The sequence below is a fragment of the Lepidochelys kempii genome, chromosome 8 (genome assembly GCF_965140285.1).
Source record: "Lepidochelys kempii isolate rLepKem1 chromosome 8, rLepKem1.hap1, whole genome shotgun sequence".
Taxonomy (NCBI): Eukaryota; Metazoa; Chordata; order Testudines; family Cheloniidae; genus Lepidochelys; species Lepidochelys kempii.
This window is the reverse complement of record NC_136387.1, coordinates 46,106,131-46,126,040: the sequence shown is the minus strand read 5'-3', so window position 1 is coordinate 46,126,040 and position 19,910 is coordinate 46,106,131. Positions and strand designations below refer to the sequence as shown.

Genomic DNA, 19,910 nt, shown 5'->3' with positions numbered 1-19,910 from the left:
TTTAGACCTTTTTATACTGAAAGGGCTGATGCAAGTTATTTCTTTCCATCCCCTCAAGATAATCAAATACAGATGATCTGAGGCACCATCAGTTAGAGGTTACAGCTAACATATATTCTATTGACTGTAAAAGGTAATCAATTAGATATTTTTAAACCAGCTAATGTTGGTTTCCCAGCTTTTCTGTAATCAGTCAGCTCTCTACTAATGGCTGCAAATCTTTCCATTTCTCTGCCTCCCCTTATTCTACAGTGGCATTTGTTTTTGTAGTCATGGTGATATTTATTCAGTAGATGAAATCCTGGCTCCATTGAAGTCAATGGCAAAGTTCCCCTTGGCTTTAATAATAGTAATACCTAGCTCTTATCTACTGACCTTAATAAAGGTAGTCAATATCATCATTCCCATTTTCCAGATGGGAAACTGAGGCACAGAGCAGGGAAGTGACCCAGCAAAGTCACCCAGCAAGCCTGTGGAAGAGCTTAAATTAGAAACCAGGCCTCTTATTTTAGTGCATAAATGGGAACTGAGCTCCTGAAAATTGAGCCCTGTTTGCTGGGACTGAACTCTCTTGGAAAGGTGGCCTATAGTTTCCTGTAGCCTGGAATTCCCTCCAGCATGTTGCAGTGAAATGAAAAATCTGCAAACAAGAAGCTGCCACTGTGGATTGTTGTGGGGGGAGAGGGTTTATTATCGATTATTATCACAGACTACTTCCACGTAATCATCAGCACATCAGACCTTCACTTTCATCCACGAGGCTTCAATGCAACCTGCATAGATTAGGCTTTTAAAACAAACAGAAAAACCAAGCCAGCTACAGGATTTATATACTAAATGTGTGTGTTCTTAAAAACAGCTGTATGCTTAGCCATACCTGATCTAATGCCATGCCTATCCCAAAGGGTGTCTAAGGTACAGTGTAATCAGTGGAGTTGTCTGGATTGAAAGCTAGAAACAGCAAGAACAGTTAGATGATGCTTCTCATTCTGAGTTAATAACCATAGTCTGGGATAAATAGAGATCTGTTCTATTGCTCACTGGAGTCAATGGGAGACTTTCCATTGACTTCAGTGGGTTTGAGATCATGCCCTAAATTCTAGGATCCCGTTGTTCATGAACAACAACCCTCCTTACATTTATTTTGCTATAATGTCTAATGACTTAACAGAATTGTGTTAAACAAGTCTTGCTTCATTTTTGTCTTTTATGGAAGGGGAGCTGAAGCGGCCATGTTTCTTGCAGGTAGGGGGCTAGTTCGGCCGGAGCCCTGCATGCTCAATGACTATTGTGTAACTGTGTGAGACGTTGAACAGACTCAAAGCCCCTAGAGCAGACCAGCCCTATGCTTAAGTGAGGTGTGGATCATTGGACCTCACCTCTCTGCAGCTTGGGCCCATCTTTGACTCCTGCTTTAGCTACTGGTCAATTGCAGCTGCAGAGAGGCTGCTTACGCTGCAGAGATACCAAGCTGGGTGAGTTCCGGTCTTCTCCCACGTTCTCTGCTCATGATAATCTGTAGAGGTGGCTGGTTGGCTCCCAAGGGAAGCGTGGTCCTGATGACGCATGCACTGTGCTTAGGAGGAGAGAGGCTGGCAATTAAAGGGTTTATACACAGCAGCTGAAAGCTCTCTTGCAGGGCGCCCACTACCCGGGATTTCTAGTAATTTTTAACTCCTGCAGCACATTTCTGAGACACCCCTGCCTCTGCCAAGTCAACCCACTAAGGACCCAATCTGAAGCCCAGTGAAGTCAGCTGGAGTCTTTTCATTGGCTTATTTGGGTGTTGGAGCTAGGTCTTTAGGCCTTGATGTTCTCCTACTGAATCTGGGCATGATACAACTTTGCACAATCTCCTCCTGTCAATGCTGCCTTGGCTAATGCCCGGTGTTGACTGCTCAGCACATTCCCCTTGTCTCAGCTGATGCTGGGCAGGAATATGGTTTGCTGATAGTCACTGGGTTTTTATTAGCCATTCTGTGAAGGTGGTACCCAGCCACCTCCCTCCCCTAAAATATTATCTGCCTCTTGCTGTGAACAGTTTGGTCTGCTTGGCTGGAATCTGTGTCTTTTAGCCAAGGGTGCAGGCAAATTTAGTCATTCTAGATCTATCCCTGTGCAGTTGGCCCACACATTCCAAATGTTGCATAACCCTTAACAACTTGTTTCGTTTTTTTTTTTCCTATATTGTCCAAATTAATCCCATGTGTAATTCAGAGAGAGGCAAGGGGAGCGACAACAGGGCTGTAACACCTATTGCATGTATGTTCCCAAGTGGCACAAGGTTATTCCCACTCTATTGTTATTTAAGCCCCACCAGTGCTCTCAGAATAGGAACCTCTGATCTAGGGCCAAGCCTGGAGTCTTTGCCCAGCTCAATGAGCACTCTGCCTGAGTAAGGGGCTCAGGGCTGAGTCCAAGGAAAGCTCAGGAAGAATAGGAAGAGTGAGTGTATGAGATTGACAGCTGGCTAGACTTGCCCCTAACCCACGAGCAGCTAGTTAGCAATGAGCGTGGCGTGTCCTCCTCCCGCCCTGAGGCTCCTCATAGCCTGGAGAGTCTGATGTCATAGGTGACCATGTTGAAATTGTCCCAAGCGAAGAGCTTTCTCTCTGTGGGGTTGTAGTCCACCATGCTGCTGTACCCATAGCGGTTCTCGAAGCGGATGCTCAGTGGCTCGCTGGTGCTGGTGGCTGTATGGTAGGAAAAGTTGACCGTGGCATCTGGGGCTGAGTAGCTACTGATGGTGTACAAGGTGCCACAGATCATAAAGGAGTTGGCCACAGCTTGTTTGCGGATGTTGGTTTTCCAAGTCTGCTCAACCTCCAGGGTCTCTGGATCCAATTTGGAGAGGATGATGGCCCCTTTGGCCTTGTCTGTGCTGTATGTCACCCACAGCCCCATCTCATCGACAGCTAGGTCAATGTCTGTGTACCCCCCCCAGGAATAGGGGAATTGGCCATGGTAGCCAGCACTGGGGATGTCCTTTTGGACTGTGATCGTTTCTGTCTTCAGGTCGTACTTGGCCACCATTCTGGACTTGCGCCGCTGGAAGTACAGGGATCCCCTGTATACGATGGCTCCGGTGCTCTCCATGGACCAGGGCAGGATGTGGACCTTGGAGGGATAGCCCTTCATGAACTGATCAGAGTCATCGTATTCAAAGACCTGGCGGATGTCAGTGCCAATGGCATCAACTCTCCAAGTGGTCTCGGGGGTGTAGGGGGGAACAGGCTCTGGATCCCTCATCCACACCCCATACTTGCCAGCGATAGTCTCAGCCCTGCGGAAGGTCACGGGTTCCCCCACCCAGACCAGCTGTCCGCACCCTGCTCAAGGAAGAAAAAAGGGGGGGGGGCAAAGGGTTGAGAAAAAGACCTTCAGTTATTTTCTGTCTGTCACCAGTGGCAGATTTCCTACCGAAAGGCTAAAATCCATGAAAACCACACTCATACTGCATTAACCCAGCAATAACTAGCAGGAAAGATCATTTACTGGATTCTAACACACTCATACTGCATTAACCCAGCAATAACTAGCAGGAAAGATCATTTACTGGATTCTAAGTAAGTAAATAATTCCATGAAGCTGATGGAGGAGATCCCCCCCCCCCTCAATTTACCAACAGCAGCCTTCCAGCACTCGTCAACACACCAGCATTGCTTAGGCCAGTGGTTCCCAAACTTGTTCCGCCGCTTGTGCAGGGAAAGCTCCTGGCGGGCCGGGCCGGTTTACCTGCCGCGTCCGCAGGTGCAGCCGATTACGGCTCCCACTGGCCGCGGTTCGCTGCTCCAGGCCAATGGGAGCTGCTGGAAGCTGTGGCCAGTACGTCCCTTGGCCCGCGCCGCTTCCAACAGCTCCCATTGGCCTGGAGCAGCGAACCGCGGCCACTGGGAGCCGCGATCGGCTGCACCTGCGGACGCGGCAGGTAAACCGGCCTGGCCCGCCAGGAGCTTTCCCTGCACAAGCAATGGAACAAGTTTCGGAACCACTGGCCTAGGCTATGTTCCTCCGGGTAGTGCAGGCAGACAGAAAAAAGAGGAGAGGACAAGGAGAAAAAAGAGCTGAGGAAAAGGAAGAGAAGAAGAAGGAATGATCACTCTGTGAAGAGAGAAGGAAAGAAAGGAGGTGAATAGTTTGGAAGGGGATTTCACAGCACAGACTTTTTTGCCCTGGTGATATTTAAAGGTTTTCATAATGTGGTTAAGATGAAAAAAGAGATGAATGTCTTGGTCTTTCAAGTGGGACCTCAGCTTTTTTAATAGACCCACTTGGGGATGACCCATTTCAGGTAGGATGAGGGAGAATCCGTAATATGAACTCTGATCTGATGAGGCCGCTGCAGAGAGTGTCAGCTGCTAAATCCTAGTTTTAGAAATGGCTCCTGATGTCCAGCCAGTGGAAGTCAGAAGCCAAGGGTAGGAATGTCCTGGGGCCCTGCTCTATTTCTGGAAGGCAGAGGCTGGGTTGCAGGGCCTAGATGGACAACGTATAAAGCACCGGCACGGAGGAAAACAGTTACAGGAAACCAGCCCAGAAAACGTAGGAGTCTTTGGCCACAATGAACTAAGTCAATGAGAAGCAAGTTCAGAGGGTGTTTTAACAATTCTCCTGTCCACCATCTGCTACCACCCTTCCGTAGCTGGACTTCACTGGGGTGTTCCTTTCGATGGCCAAAGAGGTGGTTTACAAGCAGCAGGAGGCCTTCCCTCTTCCCCTGTCATACTCTGTCTAACAGCACCAGGCACAGGTTGGTGAACTGGGGCTGGGAATGGACCCCAGGCCTCCAGTGTTCCAATGCAGAGCGCTTAGCTACAAGCCACCCAACCAGCACCATCCCTTCCATTGCTCTACCTCTGGGATTAAGAAACAGGTCAGTGACCCCCTTCCAGCAATGGTGCTGACATAGCTGTGGACAGTGCCCGCCCCGTCTTGGTGGAGGTCCATTGTGGTGTGACACCAAAGCTGAAGCCAGGGCTTGTTTCCATTGCACATGGGCCATAAGGGCATTTTCAGTATCGCCAACCCAGCGGATTCCAAAATCCTGAGTCTGACCCTCCATAATCATGAGATTATGGTTTTAAATAACATTTGTGGCTGCTTCCTCTTTGCCTGTGGGTTTCTGGGCCTTTTGCAGGCTCTCACTTCACCTTTTCAAGCCTTTCTCCACTGCCATGCAATTTACTTGTATTTAAAGTAAAGCTGAGCTGCTCGTGCAATCCCACGCCTACAGGAGCTGGGGCTTTTGGGAAAATGCCAAAGTGTGTGAGAAATCACAAGAGATGGCAGCACAGCAGGGATGGGCTAATCAAAGAAAAGTGATTCGAGCTCACAGTTTGTTGCTTAACCAGAAGGAAACATGGCATGGCACCCCTGATGACCTCATTTTAAGAGCAGCCTCCTGATTCTATTAGCTCTTAGAGCTAGGGGGAAATCCCCATATGTTCTGTACTAAGCTTTATTACTTAGAGATGGGCCTGACCCCCAGGTTACGAGTGGCCCTGAATTGCAGAGTGGTGGGCATGCAGACCTGGCTCTGAATTTTGTATTTGGAGTCCTCTCGGGTGTAGTTGTTTGGGGGCTGCCTAAGGAAATAGTCAGTGAGTGCCTGAGAAAGTTGGCCAAAAGAGACTGTCGTTTCCAGAGGACAAGTTCAGCCCTGCTCCCTTCTCTGCCGTGGGGGCAGACCTGCGGCTAGCCAGATTCCAGCCTGTGCTCATGGTCTGGAGGTGCGCACAGTCAGTCTGGCTGCTGGAGCAGGGGTTTGAACTCCATTCTTGGGTCTGGCACCAGGTGGCAATACCCTTGCCTGGATGGCTTGGGGTTCGGCAAAGGTCAGGATGGACAGGCTGGCCAGGGCAAGGTGGGGAAGTGGGGCGAGAGAAGGAGGCATAGTAAGAAGCACTGATGAAATAGAACCAAATAAAGGAGGTGAGAGGCAGAGAAGATTCCACAGCTAGGCTCTTCCCCTGGTGCTGGGAGTGAAGGTGATGGGGGGCGGGGGCAGAAGAAAAGTATCTGTTGCGATGGTGCTAGAAGGATGAGGCCTAGCTCTATGAACCCGCAAGGAAGGAAAGGCATCAAGGTGATCTTTGTACCGGTGGCCGTGTCCCCAGTGGCAGGGTGGCTGGGGGAGGGGTGCTCCTCGAAGTCACTGGAAGCGGGCACCTCCGTCAGCTCAGATTTCAGCTCCTGATAGTCAAAACTCTCCAGATCCCACTTGGAAACTGCAGGGAGGGATGGGAATAGACACGGTGAGGGTGGTGACAGGAACAGGGTGAGGATGTGGCTTGGCAGAGTGTAGAAGGGTGTGTACACGCTCCTGGGCATGGCCGGACATGCCCTTTCAGCTGGGCACAAGCACAGTTGCACAAATGATCACGCGCACTCTCTTTCACATGCACTCAGCAATCCACTAGCCCTGCCATTAGCATGGCAAGGTAGGCAGGTCAGCACGTTTCTGCCTTATGTCCTGGGAGCTAGGGAGCAGGCTTTCTTTGAATCCAAGCACTGCTCCCCCTCTGCCCCCCACGTAGCAACGCCAACACTGGATGCTAATGTTAGAACCCCATAATAGGTGGGGGAGGAGGGAGAAATCTGTCCCCGTAAAGGTCTCCTCGTCCAGCCCAACCCATGCTTGGCTGGCCAAAATGGCCTCTCCCCATCACTCCAAGACCTGCCCTGTCCTGGGATAATAAGCAGTTATTATTTAGTTGTATTATCCTAGCATCTAAGAGCGTCAATCGCACCCCAAGGCCGCATGTGTGATAACAGCTGTACATTATTTATTTGGTGTATTACGATAGCACCTAGGAGTGCCAGTTGTTGACCAGCATCCCACTGCGCTAGGTGCTGTACATTGTGTATTACAGTAGAGCGCCTGTCCCGGACCAGGCCACTAACTCTATTCTCCAACGGCTTGGTGGTATATGTGCCCACGCCTTGTGCTCCGTAATGTTTCCCTGTGGGTCTGTCACACCGTGCCCAGCCCTTTGCAAACACTATTCTTTACCCACCTTCAGTGCAGGCTAGGGAAGCCACTCTGTTGGTCTGCAAACACCATTTGCCTTTGCAGTGAAAGTTCTGCTTGCAGCCAAGATGGTGTGTTTACTGCAGGTGTGTCTGGCTTTGTGGATGCTTGTTACGGTTTTACCCTGCTGCTGAGGTCTAGATGCAGTGTCCTTCAAAATCCTTACCGGCTACTGGCAGGAGTATCGGATAGCTCCCCTATTTCTGCTCGCTGGTAGAGAATGATCATGCAGTGGCTTCAAAAAAGCCTGAAGCCTTTGCTTCTGTGTAAAACAAACATTTAACTCTCTTCAGATTCCCGCTTAATGTCAGCGGGCACTGGGGCACGGCAGTGGGAAGGGCGGGTCTTTCCTTCCTTCGGAAAGTCATTTTCAGGACAAGGTCAAGGCTCGTTAACCGCATAAATCCAACTCACTGTACACCACCAGCAGTGTCCTCGGTTTCTCTTTCATTCTGTCCACTGAGCCTGTGTGCTCCATTTGTGAGACAAGGCAGCGCATTGGAGCTAACTGGTGTCTTGCTGGCCAGGGGACTCAAGGCAGACTCAGCAAGGAAGGGCAGTAGGGAAAGGAGCAGGGCTGTACAGCTGTAGCAAAATCTAGTACCTTGGGGTTCCTCTTACAGGGTCCCAGAGGAACGTGATTCTAATCGTAAGCATGTTGCAGTGACCCTTGTTCCCCCCTGGATGAATGTTATAGTTGGGGATTGTTCCTGCTTTGAGCAGGGGGTTGGCCTAGATGACCTCCTGAGGTCCCTTCCAACCCTGATATTCTATGATTCTATATCATATTATCTTTAATACAGGTAACACTGGGAGCCTATCAACTTGGATAATGTCTCCCGCATTACATGGAGAATTCCAGCTGACAGGTCAGGTCCAGCTATTTATTACACATCATAAACTGTTTTAACTAAGCCATGCTGGAAATCCAAGGGGCAGAGAAAGCCATGGCAAACCACCACGGGCTACTCGGCCTTTTGAACCAATCGCTTCAGCTCGCACTGCCAGGGCCTGCTCAGCATACAATGAGATTTCAAACAGAGATCTGACAAGTTGCAGGGGTGGATTTTAAAACTCCCACTGGAGCAGAGTTAGGCCGTCGCTGAGGGCTTTTAGCATCAGATGTCGGGCCAGCGCTTTGGGATGAAAGGAGCTATTCAGTGTAAATGCAAGACGCCATAGTTATGAGTCTGACAGTCATGACTTCTCACAATTCACTGTTTAATTCTAATGCTTGGCAAAGTGTTGTTGTGACTGGGGTTCTAGTGGGGGCCAGCTATGGTCACTCAATTAGGGTGAACTGCGAAGAATGGGGCAGACAATCCCCATCAAGCTGGTGGATATTCCAGTACTTAGATTTACCAAGCCAGCATAAAACAGCTTCTTTATTACCTTACTGGTTACTCAGAAGTCCAAACAACACAGTTCCCTTAAAGTGATCCAGCTTCAGGCCTCCATCCAGGTACCCACGTCAAATATGATGAACATTTCTGTAAATCTTATTTCATCATATAAAAGAAAAGGTTCTACCAATCCCAAAGGATCGGACATATTACCTCCCAGGTTAATGAATGTTTCAGATCTTACCCAAACACACGCTACAGCCAATACTTATTAACTAAACTAAAATTTATTAAAAAACAAAAGAGAGCGAGAATGGTTAAAAGATTATACATTGAGGTTTAGATTGATAGCAGAGATGGTGAGCTTTGTAGTTGCAAAGAGTTCCTTTTTAGAAGTCAGTTCATAGGTTATAGTCCAATGTCCAAATATCATATTCAGGGCGTACCAGCATAACTGGGACCTCAGTCTTGCATCTCAAACTTCCCCAGATGAAGCTTAAGCAGATTGGAGATGACAGAATCAGGACCCAAGGATCTTTTATACAATTTCATGCCCTCTTTGACAAGTTGGGAGTTCCTCCAGGAACAAAAGATAATTAGAATGACTTTGAAGGAGGTCCATCACTGTAGCTTTAGAATTAACATAAGGCAATTTGCTTGTTCTTCCACCATTCACAGTACATTTCAAAGAGAGATGAATACCGAGATATCCTGTGTTCACAATTTATTTAAATACTAGGATGTTCTTTTGATCTCGGAACTATCAGAATACAGCATAGGGACTGTTGATTACATTGTGGATCCTCCGCATATATATGTAAATACACAAAAGTTATCTCCCCATATATCTTTTGAGGGTTATTTATTTTGCAGGATGTTTAACCCTTTCTGGCCATGCATCACAGTTGTACTTTCAGCTTCCCTTGAAGGGAAAATCACACACTTACAACTAACTCATTTCTGCATAGTTCACCCTCCTGCTTTATGCCTGGCATTGCTTTAGGGCTGGAAAACCTCCCTAGGGGCTCATTAGCAGTAGCTGACTCCAGCTGCAGGTATTTCAGAATTGGCCCTGGGACAAATTGACCGACACCTGTTTTCCAGAAAATGAACCCAGATTTGCAGCAGGGAGAGGAAATACACTTGCCCTGTAGTTTTAAAAGCAATCATTCCACAGGCTCTCTACAAAGTACAGCCAAAGAGCCTGGATTTTTCATTCTTTTGGCCACGTGAGCCCCAAGTAGGCAGGGTACATAAGCATGTGCCTAACTTTAAGCATGTGAGTAATCCATTGAGATCAATGAGACTATCTGTGTGTTTGAAATTAGGCCTGTACTTAAGTGACTTGTGGCCATGGAGAATAATTTTACACGGGGGTATTAGAGAAGGGCCTATACATCACCAAAGTGTTTGCGTGCGCGTGTGCTGACTAAACATAGATCTCCGTTTCACAGCTGGTTCCTCCCTATAAATGAGTCAAACTCAATTCTGCAGGCCCTAAAAAGACCCACTGAACAGAGAGCTGTTTTCAGGGGCTGGCTCAGGTTTGCCAATCCTTTTGGCCAGCAAAATATTGGCATTTCCCTCTTGACCACAGTGCCTCCTACAGTGTTGGAAGAGAACTGCCCGCTAACTGGAGCCACCCAAAGGTTTAGTCTGACAAGTGGCGGTGGTGTTATGGGCCAGGGGCCCATCTTTGCTGATTCCTCCTCGGGCCACAGGTCAACCCATTCAGCCCTGAGCTATGATGGCACAGGAGTAAATGGATATCTCGCCAGCACCAGTGTGAAAAGCTGAACAGAGCCCACTTAGCAGCAGGGTTCCATCTCAGTGCTGAGTGAAAATCCTGCCCCGCCTACAGAAGGAGCAGGGGGTCTCCTCTACCCCCACCACCACCACCACAGGGTTTAGCTGGGCTTTGTGGACACTGAGTGGACTCCGATTCTCAGTATCCTGTGTCCATCGTTACCAGAGACCTGCACCATTGCGCTCCATTGTGGGAGGAGCCCATCTTTCTGGCTCTCTGTCCCCCTCTAGTGGCTGGACTACACAGGGATTTATGAATCAGCTACTAGCCTTGAGCTAACAGAGCTGGGGCTTTAGCTCAGCTAGTCAAGGGTTGTGCTTTGCAACTCCTGAGGCCCCCTGGGTTCAATCTCCACTCTCAATTACCTGCCCTCGTCCTGAGAGTTGGGGAGGCATGCAGGCACAGCCCCAGAACAACAGAAGAGGATGCAAGGTGCCTAACTGCTAGCCCAGCAAGGCCAATGTGTGTTTGGTTTTCAGACGGTGCAGGGACAGTTAAGAGGGGATAAAGTGGAAATAAAGTTTTTTTTATTTTGCTGCTGTTAGCAGGCCCTTGCGGCCCTTTAGGAAGCTCAGATCAGTTACAGCCTGGCTGCCTGACAGCCCAGGCCAAGGGAATTCTGGGGCTTGTAGTTCTCAGAGGAAGTATGGGATGCTAGGCAACAGCAAGACCTGCTGGGAAATTGGATGAGGCTATAAAAGAGCTTTTTTCTGCTCAGGCAGTGTTGGGAGTTTGAGAGTGGGGATAACTGTTGGATGTGGTTGGTGTTTTGGGCAAGAAGTTCCCTGATAGGGGTCAGTAGGGGCTGTGTGGCCAGTCCGGGAAGGGGATGAGTTGGAAAATGAGTGGAAAGGGCCAGAGAAAGAAGGCCTAGAGCAGCGGTTCTCAAAGTGTGGGTTGGGACCCCAAAGTGGGTTGGGACCCTGTTTTAAGGGGATCATCAGGGCTGGTGTTAGACTCGCCGGGGCCTAGGACTGAAGCCAAGTCCGAGCCCCCTACCCAGGGTGGAAGCTGAAGCCAGACGGATTCAGCCCTGGGCAGCTGGGTTCAGGTTCCAGCCCCACCTGCCCAGGGCTACAGACCTCAAGCTTTGCCCCCTCCCCCGCAGGGCGGTGGGGCTTGGGCTTCGGCCCCGCTGCCTGGGGTAGGAGGGCTGAGGCTTCAATCCCCCTTCCTGGGGTCATGGAGTAATTTTTGTTGTCAGAAGGGGGTCGTGGTGCAATGAAGTTTGAGAAACCCTGGTCTAGAGGATGGGGGCTCCGAAGAGGGAGGAGTGAAAGCAAGCGAAGGAAAGAGCATGAGCTAGAGAAGTGGGGTGGGTTTGAGGCCTAATATGTTTAACTGATCTTAAGTGGGGGAGGTCCCATGTAGGGGCTTCCAAAGAGGGGGAGAGGAAGCCCCCCCTTTGCTCTCCTGTATTGAGGTGGGAAGCCAGGGCAGACCCTTGGGGAGGACAAAGGCGCAAGACTCTTCTCCAGGAAAGGGCCCAGGAAGTCAAAAGAGCTGCCTGGGTGTGCTGTGGAAAGGGAGATGGCGACTGTCCTCCGAGGGCAATGGAAGCAGAGCCACGCCAGAGAGGTAAGCCAGACTCCTGCACACCTAACTAATGTCCTGGGCTAAAGTCACCCTGGTGTGCAGGTTTCACCCCTCTGAGCCCATGGGAGCTGTCACTCAGGAGGAGAGTGCCTCCTCTGGGCGGGCAGGTGGTATTGCACCAGGCGCTCAGTGTGAAAGCAAGGCAGGGCGAGCAGCCTCCTGTTGTGCCTGGTGCCAGAAGCGCTCGAAACAGTGCAGGGCATGTGGTTTGATAAGAGAGCAGGGGCGTTGCAGACACCAGTCTGCATTAGGGGTGCAGGAGTGCAGCCCTCTACCATGGCAGTGGGTAGGGCTTCATCATACTTTGCCTCCTGGTATGTGTGGAGTTCTCTGCCTTCGAGGGCCATGCTAGCTCAGGGGCTCCCTAAATCCACTTGAGACGCCTTTTGGGCTGAGTTATTGGGGTGATATATATGCAAACAGCAGTGACAGCTGGCTAGAAAGGTATGGGCACTGAACCTCAGCCGGGTCCGTGGGAGAGGAAGAGGGGTGTCCTATCCTGGGGCGTGTCTAAGCCACGAGAGGAAACAAGTGGCCGACTTCTTGGAGTAAAGGAGTTTCCCAGGGATTCGCTGTCTCCTTCCCCTGCCTCACTCTCAGTACAGTCAAGTCACTGACTGGAATGACTCCATGGGCCAGAAGGGCTGTGAGGGGCTGCTGTCAGGTCACATGACTCAGTACAGTGCTAAGGGGTGTCCAGGCTGGTACATCCACCCCTGCCGCCCTCCCCCCCCCCGGACGTGATCGCTCTGGAGCGTGGTTGCACTTCCTTGTGCCATGCTGAGAGGTTAATGGAGCCTGACGGACCCACAGCCACCCAGCCCTGCAGCCAGTCTCCTTCCCAGAATGAATTAACTCCATTGGCCAGAACAGAGATGCTAAGAAACCCTCAGCACTTTGCTCTGTTCCGATCAGGGGCCGGAACAGATTTTAAGTGCCCCTCTCCCCAAAGCTGGGGGGGAGGGGGGGAGGCTGGGATTCAAGGGTTCTGTTCAGGCCTGGTTGTAAGGGAAACCCTTAGAACATGGCCCCAGAGAGAGGTGTAGCAGGACAATGGGCCAGTCGAGTGTCAGAACACTTTAATCACTGGACAGGGCAGCATGGTCTTCTTTCTCGCTGGGTGTTTTCTACTTTGCAACCAGGGATCCATCTACTAAGCATTCAGGGCTGCTCTTGACTATCCCCTCTTGGCTCAGCCAAGTTCTAAGCTAGAAATGGCTGCAGGGAGAAATGTACGTTGTGGTGTAACTTCATTTAAAGGTGCCTATGGCTTATGGGTGGGTGTTCGACATCTCAGGAGCCCTGAGATGAGGCAGCAATTCTGTATTTGCCCAGCAGAGCTGAAGATGAGACACTTTACAATAGTTCCTGTGATGGCAGAGTGGTGGATTGGTGCCTTGGGTGACACTTCTGGGGGCATCGCTGGATGTGGGGAAATAGAGGGAGCTGGACCATGAGCTGGTGTAAATCAACCAAGCTCCTTCCATCTATCCCAGCTGAGGGGATAACCCCCTGCATTTTCCTAGCCACAAAACAACATGTGTGTTTCTCTGCCTTGGAGACTCTCTTATTCAGATTAAGGAAACAAGCAAGATCTCCAGAGGAGACGGAGAGCACACATCAGTCTGCTCAGTAACACTCTGCCGCTGAACAGAAACACAAAATGGCAGCTGCCCCTCCTCAACATTTAGAGGTGTAGCACACATTTAAAAACATTTGGGTCTATAGCTGTATTCCGAGTGCCGTACTGATTTGTGTTCAGGTTCCGGTCAAATCTTCAGAAGTGGCCACTGAGTTTGTGTTGGCCTTTGTCTGTGTGGGAGCCCTGTGTGTCCCTTGTCAGGAAGGGCAGCGTGCGGCAGCTCCTCATCTGTGGTTGACCCGTTAGAGTGCCTAATGTCTGGGCATTATGTCACGGAGTGGAAAGTGTGGCTGAGCAGGACTGGGCATCTCAGATACCTGCAGTGGGACAGGTGCAGCAGAATCTGAGTCTGCAGAGTGACAGGACTCGCTCTCGGGGTGATTTCTTTCAGCCCTTTTGGGCAGAGGCTGCAAAGCAGCCCTAAGGGCCTGCTTGGGAATATCCCTGTATGGGGGAGGGCACAGCTGCTGTGGCTGGCTATGTGCATCCCTCCTACAGGATCCTCTGGTGTGGGAGGCATGTCAGGGGCTGGGGTGGGGTGTCTGTGGATGGCATGGCTGAGGCTTTCCCATAGGCACTGACCCCGTGGGTGCTCCAGGCTCAAGCACCCACTTGAAAAAAAAAATAGGTAGTGCTCAGCACCTGCACGGCTGCATTAATTTTCTGTGCGCCCCAATGCCTGGACTGTGGCCCCGCCCCTGGCCCCGCCCCCTGCTCCACCTGTGCTCTGCCCCAAGCCCTTGTCCTCGCTCAGCCTCTTTCCATTCCGAGGCTCCACCCACACTGAGCTGCTCCGCCCTGAGGCCCGCCCCCCGCTTAGCATCTTTGCCTCAAGGCCCCACCCTCCCTCCACCCTGAGGCCCTGCCCCCACTTAGCTTCTTCCTCCCTGAGGCCTAGGGTGACCAGGTGTCCAGTTTTCAACTGGAACACCCAGTCGAAAGTCCGGTCAGCAGTGCTGTGGCACTAAGGCAGGCTAGTCCCTAGTCCCTGCGCCCTGGAAGTAGCGAGCAGGTTCGGCTCCTAGGCAGGAGAGCCACAGTGCTCTGCATGCTGCCCCCGCCCCGAGCACCGGCTCTGCACTCCCATTGGCTGGAAACCAGAGCCCCCTCCCACACCCTGAACCCTTCATCCCCGGCTGCACCCTAGAGCCCTCACTCACTCCTGCACTCCAACCCCCTGCCTCAACCCGCAGCCCCCTCCTGCATTCTGAATCCCTCATCCCCACCCCCCAGCCTGGAGCCCCCTCCTGCACCCCTCATTTCTGGCCTCACCCCAGAGCCCACACCCCCATTTAGAGCCCTCACCCTCTCCCGCACCCCGGCCCCAGCCCAGTGAAAGGGAGGGAGATGAGCCACCAAGGGAGGGGGAATGTAGTGAGTGGGCGTGGGGCTTCTGGGAAGGGGCGAGGCAGGGGTGGGACCTTGGGGCAGGGGCAGGACTAGGGTGTTTGGTGTTGTGCCAGTAGAAAGTTGGAAACCCTACTGAGGCCCTGCCCACCACTCGCACGGGCAGGGAGGAGGCGGAGAGGCACACCCACCAGCAAAAACCAGCTAGTCCTCTCCATGCTCTGGCACCGGCTCAACACCCTGAGCCCAGCCCAGAGGATCCTGGCCAGGCTCCAGAGGATGGCTCTGGAGTTCTTCTGGCTGGGGCTGCACTGAGTCTCTGCAGGGGTCCTGAGTCTTCCCCTGAAGGAGGGAGGACAGGGCCTGGTTTGCTTGCGCAGCCAGGTCCATGTCTTCCGCCTCCAGGCCCTGCAGAGGCTCCTTTATGGTGCAGGCAGTCTGGCATGGAGCATGTTGGCACACGCCTTCCTCTGCCGCCTCCAAGGGCTCCGATATGACCGGCAGCTCTTTTTTCTCCATCCGAGAGGTCTTCCGCGAGACCTCTCCGAGCTGCCGGTCTTCTACCACGACCTCCTCCGGACCTGGACGCTTTCTTCGGCCACCAGATCCTTTGTGGCCACCGAGGGGGCGGACCTCCTCACGGAGCCCCTGCTACACAACCTCGATCTATGTGTGCAGGTGGCGGAGTCTCCCTCGGTGTGTTGGAGGTTGGTCCTGGCAGAAACCACCAGAGTCGGAGACCTCCTGGACTACGACGGGGGGACTGGGTGGAGCACTGCGTGCTCGGACGATGCATGGGACTTTCCACCCTTCCGACCCCTAGGCGCGTACTCCAGGAGGTGAAGGCCACCTTGTCACCTGATTCTCTCGTTTTCCTGTGGCAAACCCTGCAAGAGGGCACTCCCCGCCCACCCCTCACCCCTGGCCCTCCGGACATTTTTCTTGGGCCCCTGTTCTGCAAGCCCCCGAGGCCTCCCCATTTCCACACTCCAAGCCGGCTGCATACCCTGCAGCCGGTCCGGTTTCGAACTGCGCCCAGAAACCATCTGTACACGCTCGTGCTCCACAAAGTACACTTCCTCACCCTCGCATCCCGTCCCGACACCAAATGGCAGGACTATCTTCCACCTAAAGAGGGTGAGGAACCCCGGTGGGCCAGCCTTTATTCCACCTTGGTCCCACAGCCCTCCAGGGACATCGGTTGGCAGCTCCTTCATGGAGCCGTGAGCCCGGGTGTGCATGTGGTGCAGTTCACCCCTTTACCCGAGGCCTGCCCCTTTTGCGGCGTGAGGGAGAACTTGGCGCACGCCTATCTCGAATGCGCCAGGTTGCAGCCCTATTCTGGCTCCTCCAGAATCTCTTGTTGAGGTTCTGGCTGCACTTCTCCCCACACTTGTTCCTCTTTGCACACCCTATCTGTGGCCCCACGAATTCACGAGACCTCCTCGTCAACCTCCTCTTGGCCGTGGCCAAAGTTTCCATCTATAATACCAGGAGGAGGATGTTGGATGAGGGGGTGCTCTGCGACTGCGGGGCCTATTTCCGTTCCTCCCTAGTCTCACGCATCCGGGCAGAGTTTCCACTGGGCAGCATCCACTGGCTCCCTTGACAGCTTTGAGGAGCAGTGGGCGCTGTCCAGAGTTCTCTGCTCGGTGTCCCCATCCGGTATCTGTTTTTTGAACCTCTGACCTTCACTCCAACCCCGGTTTTTCAGTAGTTGTCCCCCACATTTACTTGGTCCCTGGGTCCAGTGGTCCCTCCCGCTAGGCTGGGGGAGGGGCCTTTAGAAGTGGGTGGGTTTATGCCCACCCACCTCCCAGGTTTCCAATAAGACCAGCAAAAACAAAAATCAGCACCTGTGGGCTTTCCTATGCCCCAGTTATCATCAGGAGACACAACCCATGGGAGAGTTGCTACAGCTGGGATGCAAGTTAAGGCCCCTGTAGGGCTGCTCCGACCTGCACTGCAGTTCCAGCACTTCCCCTTTTGGGGGTATCTGGAAACTGGGAAGTCACTGCCCCCATCCCAAGACTCCATGGGCAGTGGGTGAAGCTTCCCCTGCCGGAGGCTACCTCCCCGTCCCTCCTCTTCCGCTTGCAGCCACACCCACACTCTGCCCTCCCCTGCCCTCCCCTGCTCGGTCCCCTCCCTGCTCACCATGTGCATCCCTCCTTTCCTCCTTCCCCCCTCCTCCCCACTCGGCCCCCCCAGCACTGCTCGCCATATGCATCCCTCCTCACCTCCCCCCACCTCCCCACTTGAGCAGCGGCAGGAGGGGAAGTGGGGGGGTGGGGAGAGGAGGACGCAGCAAGCAGCAGTGAGCGGGCTGAACAGGGAGGGGGCCAAGTGGAGAGGAGGAACCGGCGGCGGGCGGGGACCTCTGGAGAAGGGGGTGGAGTGGTGGAGAGGAGCAGCCAGGCAGCAGCGGGCAAAGAACACTGAGCTTTTATATGCACCATGCAGGTTCCTGGGCGGCTGAGGAGGCGGTATCTGCTACTCAGTGTCCAGGTTCATCAGTAATTTCCCTGGGGAGTCCAAGGGACCCGGGAAGCTGAGTAGCAGATACCACCTTCTCAGCCGCCTGGGGAAACTGCATGGCACATAATAAATAAGAAAAAACTTCCAGCAGAAGCCCATTCCCAGCAGGGAGGGAAAATAAGCAGGGCCACCACAGCCCAGGTGTCCGGCAGCAGGGTGGTGCGGCGATGGCTGTGCCAGGGGAGGCTTAGCCTCCCCTGGCCTATATACCCACCACCCATGCAAGGCTCCGCATGTTCACAGGAAGGAATCGGGGTCTCACTGAGGTTGCAATGTTCTTCTCTGCCCTGCAGCAGGGTTTCTCTGTTAAATGCCCAAGACACTTGCACATAGGGTGTCTGTCCCATAGCTCCCATCTCAGGTAAGAATTGTAGCCTGCTGGCTCCCAGCTCCATTAATCCCATGTGTCCCAGACTGCTTAGCACAAGAATGGGTCCTCTCCTGCTGGTGGAAGGGGAAAGGAATTGGAAGGGCAATGGTGAACTAAGTACATTGGGGAGATAGAGATGGGGGAGAAAGCAACACTACAGCTTAGGATATAGTCCCCAGGGCAGGGACAGACAGACGGACACCTGCACAAAGGCACAGCAGAGGGAATGCCAAAGAAAGGTGTTTCTGGATGTCTGTCTGTTGGAGCCAGCTTGTTGGGGTGCTTGGCTGCAGCCGAGGGACTGTGCGTGCATACTGTAACCCTTCCCCTTCTCTGCAGCATGAGATGGGCTCTGGCCACTAAGTTCAGATCTGGGTCTGAACTCCCTCAAAATGTGGGGGCGTCTGGGCCTATCTCTAACTAGAGCCTCAGCCCTCTTGCGGAGGTGGCCCCCTGGAGTCTCTTGCTGTTGATTGTTGCTGCTGGAGCAGCTGGAAGCTCCAAAGGGGCTCACAACCCCGTTGGGTTAGTTTCATGCAGCGTGACGACCCCTGCCCCAGAGAGTCTACCGTCCCAGTGGAGGAGACAAAGAATGGGAAATAGATTAAGTGATGTGCCAGAAAGTCTGTGGCAGAGCTGGTAATTGATGCCAGGTCTCCTGGCTCCCAGTCCAGAGCATTAACCATCATCCTTTCCCTTCCAGACAATGGTCTAAGGACAGGAATCTAGGCAAGGGAGACTTATTTCCCACACCCCAACTGTACGCTCCAAGGGACAGTCACACACATCCAGGTGCAGACTTTGTATGGGCATCCTTTGCTGCAAAGGAGACAGCAAGGCCATGTGGGTGAACCAGGAGTAAGGGAAACTCAGTGTGAGACTGGGTAAGTTCCCATGAATCTTACCTTCTTGGGAGCCTTGCTGGGAGTCCTGGGCGGGTGCCTCGCTGACCTGGTGATGTTGGCTGGTCCTCAGCTGAGCTATCTCCTGGGTGCTGCTCTCCAGCCTCCTTCCCAGCTCAGCTTTTTCCTGCTCCAGTCGCCTCTTCTCCTCTTCCAGGAAGGACTTCTCCTGCCCAAGGGTGCTGTAGGCAGCCTCCAGCCTGCTGACTTGAGACTCCTGCTGAGCTCTTTCCATCCTCAGCCTGTCCAGCTCTCTCTGGAGCTCCACGGTGGAAGCAGAGGAGCCCCCTGCACCCAGCGCCACGTGCAGCTGGGTCACCAAGTTCTCCAGGAGGCTCAGCCTGGCCTTGGCTGACTCCAGCTCCGAGCGCTGTGCGTTGCTCTCCCTCTGGAGTTCCCACATGGCTGACGTTGCCTGGCCCGGTTCTGGACAGCTGGCCTCATTCAGGCTGGGGACTACGAAAGAGTAGATGCATCTGCTGTTCCTGTCGTTGGCCCTCCTGAGGTGGGCTGTGCTCCTCAGAGCCGCCCGGGCCAGGCCCACTGACAGCAACAGCCAAACCACGAGCATCTTTGTTATGGATGCTGCCCCTGTCGGCACTGCACACAGTACCCGTCAGTAGGAGAGCAGAGCTGCTTCCTGCGCTGCTGGCTACAGAGTGAGGGACGCCCACCAGCTCACCAGAGCTTCATTTATACAGCTGGGACTCGGGGCGGGCGGGGGGAGAGGGTTGCTGTGCCAGAGCCATGGAATAACAAGAACCTTCCAGAGCTGGCTTTAGAATTTCTTAAAGGAACAGCATCTCTGATCCCTACCTTCCCTCCTGCTCGCGGCCGGACTCTCAGCAAACAGCGCAGTCATGTTCAGACTCAAGCCAAGGGTTCCACCCGGGGCTGGGGTCTCTGGGTGTAAATCAGGAGTTGCTCTGCTGAATGCAATGGGGTGACACTGCTGTAAAATCAGCGCAAGCGAGAGGGGAATGGAGCACTAGGGTTTTCTTTTCCAACAATAACCTGTCACGCTTGCCAGCCCAGAGAATCAGTGTATTTAGGGATGTGGGGGATACAGCTCCCGTGGAGGGAAGCGGGAGGGATTCACACTAGACTGCTGTCTGTAAGAGAGAATGGGCTGATGGGCTGGCAGGCAGAGAGCTGGATCAGGCAGGCAGTTGCTGTCTGAGTTGGGTTAAACCTCCGAGTTCTGCACGTATAAGGCCTGTGTTTAAAAAACCCTGTGTAAGGGGACGTAGCTAGCTAGCCACCTCAGTACATACCCAGGGTCCCGGGTGGGCGTGTGCAGCCCACGCTGAAGTCCATGCTGCTGCAGCTTCACTG

At 52.9% G+C, this 19,910-nt stretch overlaps 1 protein-coding gene across 1 annotated transcript; it reads right to left on the bottom strand.

The window, feature by feature from the left end:
• Positions 1–563: 563 nt before the first annotated feature.
• Positions 564–19,256, bottom strand: MYOC (myocilin). The gene is made up of 3 exons (XM_073356333.1): positions 18,579–19,256; positions 6,099–6,227; positions 564–3,329 (listed from the first exon to the last, which is right to left on the bottom strand). Exons 1-3 carry the CDS (start codon positions 19,144–19,146, stop codon positions 2,545–2,547), a joined length of 1,482 nt encoding a protein of 493 aa, XP_073212434.1. The 5' UTR covers positions 19,147–19,256; the 3' UTR covers positions 564–2,544.
• Positions 19,257–19,910: the final 654 nt, after the last annotated feature.